The sequence below is a fragment of the Peromyscus californicus genome, unplaced genomic scaffold, assembly GCF_007827085.1.
Source record: "Peromyscus californicus insignis strain IS unplaced genomic scaffold, ASM782708v3 Scaffold_6__1_contigs__length_162567912, whole genome shotgun sequence".
Lineage (NCBI taxonomy): Eukaryota > Metazoa > Chordata > Mammalia > Rodentia > Cricetidae > Peromyscus > Peromyscus californicus.
Window position 1 is genome coordinate 84,069,814 of NW_026294584.1, and position 9,462 is coordinate 84,079,275.

At 39.1% G+C, this 9,462-nt stretch overlaps 1 gene segment (V, D, J or C); it reads right to left on the reverse strand.

Moving 5' to 3' along the window:
- Positions 1 to 1,806: 1,806 nt before the first annotated feature.
- On the reverse strand, positions 1,807 to 2,298 carry LOC128099605 (immunoglobulin kappa variable 1D-16-like). The segment is given in 2 exon segments: positions 1,807 to 2,138; positions 2,250 to 2,298. Coding segments are annotated over 2 exon segments (381 nt in total).
- Between the last annotated feature and the right edge of the window lie 7,164 nt (positions 2,299 to 9,462).

Consider the following 9,462-nt stretch of genomic DNA (forward strand, 5'->3'; position numbering starts at 1 on the left):
ATTATTCCCTAGGACCCCAGGCTCTCTTGTCAATAAAAACACAAAGTAGCTAAACATGTTCCCATAGTCCAATGGGTGATAATGGTAATTCTATAGTCCTTACATCTATCCCTGCATCTGCATGTAGTTGCTGGTTGATACTACATTCTCATATTTTGATTCTCACTTTTCATTAAACGCCTGCTAATTGAGCAATACTAGGGGAAATCATACTAGAAAATCAAATTATTGGCTAAAATAGTCCATAAATCAATAACTTTTAATCTATATAAACAGGCAGCTAATTAGAAATAAAAATTAGTTCTTTGCCTTTTTTTATTGAGTACCAACTCATTTTCATATTAAAGAAATGGAAAGATTTACAAGACTGCCATGTAATCAATGTCATTCCTCCTTTTCTTCTCACTATGTGACTTAATAAGGAGCCTTGGCTTGTTAAAAAAATCATCTACTGTCAACTCTCCTGATTATCAATACTTCCAATATTGTATTTCTCCATTTTCTATAATGTCCTCAATTACAGCCCTGTCAAACAACTTGAAAGTCTTAATAATCTGCATATAGATCTGTGGGCTGATGTAGTCGGAAGATTGCCTGTGTCCCAGCTGGCTGGCTGTTAGGACAAATATTTCCTACTTACATCGCACAAATAAACACATAGAGGCTTATATTAATTATAACTGTTTGGCCATTTGCTCAGGCTTATTACTAACTAGCTCTTACACTTAAATTAACCCATAATTCCTATATATGTTTAGCCACATGGCTTGGTAGCTTTTCTCAATTCTGCCTTGTCATCTTGCCTCCTCTGTGTCTGGCTGGTGACTCCTGACTCTTCTCTTCCTTTTCCCAGCATTCCTTTAGTCTTCTCACCCCACCTATACTTCCTTCCTGGCTACTGGCCAATCAGTGTTTTATTAAACCAGTGTACAAAAGCATTATCCCACAGCAGGCTGATAGGGTAGGAGAATGAAAATCACTCATGTTTTGTTTCAGGGAACGAGAAGCATCAAGAAACCAAACTTGGGTTTCTTGGACAAATCTGGAGAAAGCATGGTGTGGATCAATGCAATGTAAATGAACAGTAAGAAATCCCTACTTCTAATATCAGCTTCCTTGAAATAATAGACTCCTTGAGTTTGTGACTTTGCACTGCCATGATAAAAATACCTGATAAAAACAATTTCAAAAGCACAAATTTATTTTGGCTCAGCTTTTCAGAGCTTTTAGGCCATAAACAGAGGGAAGGGAATTTGGAGTCACTGCATTAACACCATGGTAGGTCTGAAAGTAAGAACTTGGTTTGAAACAGCCAGAGATAATATACACCCAAGGGTCTGTCCCCATCTAATTACCTCCTCCAGCTTGGGCACATACAACTAAGGATTCTGAAACCCCACCGTAACCATATCCAAAACTGGTACCAGGTATTTCAAATGCAAGCTTTAGGAATTATAGCACGTCACAAACCATGAGGTACTGTTTATCTACATAGTTGTTCCCTGACTTAAAATAGTCTTTCTGGAGGTATCTTTAGAGGTGATTTGTTGCTGTATGAATTGCAAGGATGGCAGAGCTAGGATCACTCAAACATAAGAGAAACTACTTTTAAGAAAATTGTGAGATATTTTGATCTGTCTGTGCTCTTGGAACTGAGAGGAGAATTAAGAGCAAAGGAGCCACAATGACAGTTTTCTGCACTCACTCAGTGACCTACAAAGCCCAGGAGCATCTTATAAAAAATATTAGCAGGTGCAGGCACTAAGAGGAGCAGCTGAGGCAGCTCAGTCTTACTTCACTGCACTCCTAGGAGGTTTGTGTAATGACTTGTATCACTGTGAGAGGGGTACTTTGATATTGTAGACAGTAATAAATGGCAATGTCTTCAGGCTGCAGGTTGCTGATTGTGAGAGAGTAATCTGTCCCAGATCCACTGCCACTGAACCTTGATGGGACTCCTGTGTGTAAGTTTGATGTCTTATAGATTAAGGGTTTAGGAGCATTTCCTGGTTTCTGCTGCTGCCAGGCTAACCAACTGTTAATGTTCTGGCTGGCACGGCAAGTGATGGTGACTCTGTCTCCGAGCGATGCAGACAGAGTAGATGGAGACTGGGTCATCTGGATATCACATCTCACACCTGTGGTTGGAAATATACAACAAACATATGGTGTTAACCATATTATGACATAGTTTCCACAAAAAGTCAGGCAGCACTCACCATACTGTTCTCCATGTCTGTCTTCCTTACCTGAAAAGCAGAGCAGCAGCAGCCACAGGATCTCACCAATAACCCTCATGTTGATGCTGAATCTTCACTGAGAATGACTTCTGCACATGGAGTCAACACCTTCTGAAGAAATCCTTATAGTAGTGGACTATGCTCTGACCACATGCAAATCAGCAGGGGTATGTGGGATTGAAGCCATCTGCAGGATTGGCTGGCCTCATCTCAGGAACTCCGCATAAGCACAAGAGTGCTCAGGTATTCAGGACAGAAAGGAGCAAAACAGACCTGCTTTCATATAACATGTTTGTTTCTGGGGGTCAAAGAACAGTCTCAGTGTATTTGTTGTGTTGCTTTTATCACTCCCTGTCCCTCTTCCTACTTGTCTTGGGTACATTCCTATTAAGAATGGTGTGTGACTTTCTAAAATAATCCCAGAAATTTATAGAAGCCTTATACATTCATAGGGATTTAACAAAGAAAATTCTAAACTTTATCATAAAAAAATTACCGATAAATAGCATTGCATATCAAAATTAGCCATAAACAAAGTCTACACAAGTGAGTGAACTTCTACAGAGTTAGAATGGAAGGAAGTGGAGCTTTGTATTAGATTTTACACTTTCAAATGTATTTTATGTACATAGCCATCACCCAAAGCAAAAAGTCTATTAAATAATTAGAAAAACAACTAGCTTTATATCCTCTTTCATGAGTTGTATATTTTTTACTCATTTCATCTTTGATCTGGTACTGCTCTTGAAGTGAACATAAAAAGCACTTTAAACCCCCAAATAAGCAATCTTGTGCTCTTCCATTCATCAGTGCTCTACCAAGTTACTTTAATCAAAGCCATTCAATATTGAGAACCTTCTCAGTTCCCTGAGCTCCCTTTCTAGCTCTGTGTACACTGTACATATTTTGTGATATTCTTTAGATGCTTCAGGATACTAGCCCAATCTTTCCGTCCTCTCTTCATATAACCTATCCTTTTCAAAACTGGAGATCAACACCCTAAGAAATGCTCATTTGACTCATTAAAGTTCTACGTTCTCTGCTGTATGTTACCATCACCAAATCTGCCCCAGCTCCAAGGAGAATACAATTTTCCATGGCTATATTTAGGTCAGAGGAGAGCAGGTAAGGAGAAGGGAAAAGTATGTAGAAATGAATGTGATAGATGTACATTTGAGAAATGCAGCCAGAGTAGAGTCACTAAGATGTGCCCAAATTGGTGTTATGATATTGAATGTTCAAGAAGGATAACCAAGAGATTTGCTTTGAGGACAGGATTCTCATGCATAGAAGTCCCAGGAAAGAAGCATCTTCAGTGTAATTAGCATCCAAAGCATGTCTCTATTTGTTTACCCTACAGTTTCCTTAGCTTAGTTACTTTTCCTGTTGCTATGATAAAATACTCTCACATATGGTGATATTTTATTTGTGGTGAAATGTGATTTTATTTTTATGTTAATAAATAAAGTTTTCCTGGAGATCAGAGGTCATAGTGAACCAGGAACAGCAGCCAGGCAGTGGTAGCCCACACCCTTAATCTGATCACATGGCGGGAAGAATCTCTGTGTGGTCAAGGACACAGCCAAGTCTGGTGATCTGAGCCTTTAATCCCAGTACCAACCATAGAGACCTGGAGGTCTGTGTAGACAGGCAGTGATGAGGGAGTCATGTGGTTGGGTTTAGAGCCAATGGAAAGGCAGAACAGAAAGGCAATAAAAACAAAAGTCAGGCAGGAAGAAAGTCTCTCTCTCTCTGGGGAAGCAACAGTGGCAAGGTGGTAAGATAAGGTAGTCATCATTCTCTGATCTCTTTGGCTATTTACCCCTGTATTTGGCTCTGTGTTTCTTATTTACTAAGACTGTTTAGAATTTCATCTACACTCACAAAAGTGATGTAAGATTTTTTTCTGGCTCACAGTTCAAGAATACATGTCAAGGCCTGGAAAGAAAGCTCCTGGGATAAGAGCACTGGCTGCTTTTCTAGAGGAAATATATTTAATTCTCTGCACTAGCAGGGAGGCTTTCAACACTCTAAAATGCAGCACTAATGGACTTGATGCCTTTTTCTCAAATTCTAGTGTATCAGCCACACAGGAGATACAAACACGTGTAAGCAAAAACACCTGAACACATAAAATAAATACATTTTTAAAAAGAACGAATTTCATGGTGGCAAGGAAGCCATATCTGCAAGAGAGTACAGAAGTTTATCACAACAAATCTACACTCAGGACACAGAGAGAAAGCAATGAGAGATGTTAACTCTCAGTTGCTTATGTCCATTTTATACAACCCAGGATGTCCTGCCTAAGAAATATCCTCACACACAATTAAATTGGGGAAGAGGGAATCATAAAGCCCTACTCTGTTGTTTGAAATCTAATTGGTCTCATAATAAAAAATCCTGAGCCACATATTGGGGTAAAAGCTGAAAGATCAGAGAAGTAGAGCAAGCCATAGTCAACACCACAACCTTTATTTTTTTATCTCTTTTTAAAAGAAAGCAGACAAAAAACTGAAAAAGAAACAAAGAAAAGAACAATAACACACACACACACACACACACACACACACACACACACACACACACACTCACACAAAGAATGGATACAGACAAAAGACCAGTAAGTCAAAAAAGTCTAAACAAAGCCATTATGAGACAAAAAGTATACAAAATGGAAACATTCCTGTAGATGTAATTCTAAATGGTCTTATTAAATGAGAAACACAGCACCAAATGCAGAGTTAAAAGCCCAGAGATCGAGCAGCAGCCAAGAGCTAAGACCACCTTCTTACCCCTCTATTTCACTGTTGTCCTTCCCCTGAGAAGGAGACCTTCTCCTGTGTGACCGGTCTTTTTATTGCGTTTCTGTTCTGCCTTCTCATTGGTTTTAAACCCAACCACATGACTTCCTTGTCACTGCCTGTCTATACAGACCTCCAGGTCTCTATGGTTGGTACTTAGATTAAAGGTGTGTGTCACCATGTTGGCTGTGTCCTTGAACACACAGACTCTGCCTGCCATATGATTCGATTAAAGGAGTGTGCTACCACTGCCAAACTTTTGCTAAATGGCTTGCTATTAGCTCTGACCCCCAGGCAACTTTATTTATTAATGTACAAATAAAATCACATTTCAGCACAAATAAAATATAACCATACATTCCTGTTCATGAATGCATTTGCTGACCAAGTCCATGCTTCTGCAACCTGTCCTAGTAATCGAGAATTGGGCTGTGATGCTTTTATTTTCTGTTGACACAACAGTATATCTTCAGTTAGTGGTCGGTAGTGCATTAGCCCATTCTCACTCACTAGTGTCTCTCATTGGGCAATTCTTTATGAAACCAGATTTTAAAAAATAATAGATTATTGATCAACATTAGTCCAGAAGTCAAAAACAACATCTATGTAACAGGCACCTTATTTGAAATTCAAATTAGGTGTCTGACTTCTTAAAATGTTGAGCAGTGTGATAGATATTTCAATATTAAGATAAGACAGTTTAAAGATTTCTACATATTAAAGCAGTTTAAGCTTTTGTGTTTGATATGTGACTTTATTAGGATCATCAAATGTTGATAATGCTACCTACTGTCAAGTCCCCTCATCACTAGTACCTCCAGAAGTGTACTTTCAAGATACACCAATTCTTCTACACTTTCCTCAATTTCAGGTTCTTGCTATTTGACATTGAAAGTCCAAAGAGAAGAATTCAACACCAACAACTATCTGACATATCACAGGTTGGAACACTTTTTAGATCTGATGTTTATTCTTTCAAAGAGTGGGTGAAAATTTCATTCTTGGAAAATAAAGATCATAATGATTTATTTCTCACTGTAATCATTTGTGCAAGACACAATTCAACTATCCAGATTTTACTGCATATTTTCTACTAATTACTTTGTCCTATGTTAATCCAATAAAACTATAGAAGAGAAAATCAGCATTGTAGTGTTTGGTCTAGTTTTCACATCTGTTTCACATTTTGTATATTGTTCCCAATGTATCCAGGTATATCATCTCTTATACCTCCTTTGCAAAAGCCTTCATATCTATACACACAGAATGAACCAGAATAATCAGATACCTTGCCCCTGGTTTTGTCAGGCTCCTTTTATATGCAAAAGTCTGCATACTTTCCTTGATTTCAGATACTGTTGTTTTTGAATACTACATACAATTTATCTATCTTACGTTCCTAACATTGGACTTGTTTTTGACTCAATATTAAATTCAGCTAATGTGTATTGAATAAGGTGTATCAATGCTAGAGCTGTGTGGTGGTACTATGTATTCTAGCCATGATATACATAATGGTGCATTGCAATTACAGCACCTGTGATTAACAACACAGGACCCTCAAAATATTTGGCCTGTTAAAAGATTACCAGGAAAGAAAGAAAGTTGTGGGAATTAACTTTCATCAAAGATTCTAGTTATTTTCTCCCTTTCCCTTTTACCTTTCAATACTGAACATATTCTTGCCACAGGAGTACATGTTTTGTATGGTATTAAGAATATTGAATGAGTTGAGGACTTTAGTGTTGCAGCTGTTGTGAAATATCAGCCACACTCGAGTGGATATTTTCAGTGAGTCACCCATATAAACTCCTAAGCCATCTTCCTGTCAGTAATACCTATAAATTTCTTAACTCTCCCATTCAGATGTAGATAGCATTGATTCTTTGTTCAGTTTTTGTCCTGTCTGGTACGAACAAACATTCTGTGCATCTGCCCAGAGAAAGACTCCAAAGTACTGTCAGGCATTCCTAGTCCCAATATTGGTGAAGTAACACTGAGACATCAAAATATTATCCACATTATTCTCCTCTGAGACCTCTCACCTTGAGCACATAAATTCCCTTTCTGACTTATTCCAGGCCTTATCTGACCCCTCCTCCTCTATTCAATCCCCTTTAGGGCTGTAAATGAAGCAGTATTTCACAGCTGTTAGAGGGTCTTTGGAAGCTTTTGTATTGGATTGTAGGAGTCAGGCTGTGGGGAAGAAGACAGAGACTGGTCCCAGGAGAGAAACATCAGGACCAAGATGGAGAGAAATGAAGATGAGGACGAGGCTAAGAGGAGCTTAGTGAGAACTAGGATAGGACAAGAGGAAAAGGGACAGGGAGGCGCTAAGCATGAGAGCAGAAACGAAGATGTGGAGACAGAGAACTGACTCAGAAGAATAAAGTATATGGACTAAAGAGTTTTGTGTACATAGCTTCATTTAATATCATCAAAGATTAGACTATCATCTGGTCATAGATTCTTCCTGGACCCTGGGAGTGGGCTATGGAGGAGCTGGATCACTCCTAGTCTGCTATAGTTCCTCACCATGTCTGTCCCTCCTCATATAGAGTTCCCATATCTCATTCCTTATATGCTTCTCCTTTTATTAACCTAATCACCACCGCTCTAAAACAGCTACCAAGAACTATGTTCTCTTAGGATCTGGAAGATACTTGGTGCTAGAAAAGAATTAAGGTTTAGGAAACCATAGTATATTCAGCTATATGAATTATTTATATTTATAGAGAGAAACTCTAAATATCTACTACCTAAAGACCACGGTTTATGATAAGAGGAGACAAGAGTCAAGAGCACTAATCAGAGACATAACAGGAATATTAGACATTACACCCACACACACTATTATGATGCCTATCTGATGTAGGAAAAGAGCTAATATGGTTCAGATGGAAAAGAATATAATCAGGGCTAGAGACACAGCTTAGCAGTTCTGAATACTGGTTGTTATTGCAAAGGATCTGGCTTTGGTTCCTAGCATCCACCTGATGGATCTCAACCATCTGTAACTCCAGTTACAGGGCAATCAACTTCCTCTTCTGGTCTCCACAGGCAACAAACACATATATGGCACACACATGTACAGAGGCAAATAATCCCACACATAAAAATCAAAGATTTTTTTGTAATAAGAAAATCTAGGATCTTGCTTGGCCTGTGGTCTTGACAAGAGTTCCTCTTGGATAGTTAAAGAATCATAGAATAAGATTCATTGGTCCATGAAGGGGGTGGAATAGTGATTCGAGAATCTATCATTCCTTAGAAAAGATGCCTCCCAGTATTGGTCTATTCTAATTCTGATAAATAGAGAGAATCAGGACTCATCACAAACAAGAGCAGTTTGACCTCAGTGATATCTTTAGGTAACTATGAAAGGAGTTTATAATCTTTTTTGAACTTTCTGGGAATATTCCAAACCCGACGCCCCTGACATACACTGAAACATACCAAAGGGATGATGTACTGAACATGGGAGAGATTTTAAAACAGCATGAAATGAATGCATTTTAAGATCATTCTTTGGCCCTACAAAGAAAAGCGCCTTCTTGCAAGATGAATCTGCCCTGTGCTAATCTTACCTAAGACATCAGGGGACACCATGCTTGTGCTGAGGTACTGAAATAAGGACACCCTGCAGCTGTGCCAGCCCTGTCAAAATGCTGATGGTTTGCATGTGCTGAGATCATATCCCATTGCTCCAAAGATTTAATAAACTGATCATACACAGTACAAGTGTTATTTTTGGCGAGAGCACAACCCAGACATAAGGATGTTCTATTCAGTTCTCAGGGCTTCTGCTGCTCTAGCTTCATGGTAAGGAGTTCAATCATGGTATGTTTACTAAAAACAACAGTCTGTGATCAGGGATTCCTTCAGAAATGTTGTCTTTGAGCAGAGTTAACTGTGTAGGAATGTTTATTCAATTTTCCAATCTCAGGTGCCCAGTATGATACACAGATGACCAGTCTCCATGCTCACTATTTGCATCTCTGGGAAACAGAGTCATCATCACCTGCCAGGTAAGTCGAGACATTAACAAATAACTTCTATGTTACTCATAAGTTATAGATTTCAGTCACAATCAGGCATCCCATAGAGGTTCAATGGCAGTGGGTCTGAGATAGGTTATTCTCTCACCATCAGCAGCCTGGCATCTGATGACACTGCAAGTTATTACTGCCTAGGTTACAATAAAGTTCCTCTCACAAGTCATAACATAAACCACCCAGGGAAGCAGAATTGAGAGGCTGGGTGACCCATGTTCTTACCCTACGTCTCCATCTGCTAAAAGGTGGTGTGTTTGCCCAGGTTTGAAGGTCAATGGGAGTGTAGCTAGAGTTTTCCTGCCTGGCCCACAGTCAGGACAAATCTCTCTCACCCGCCAGTCCCACAGCTGCTCAAACCCGACC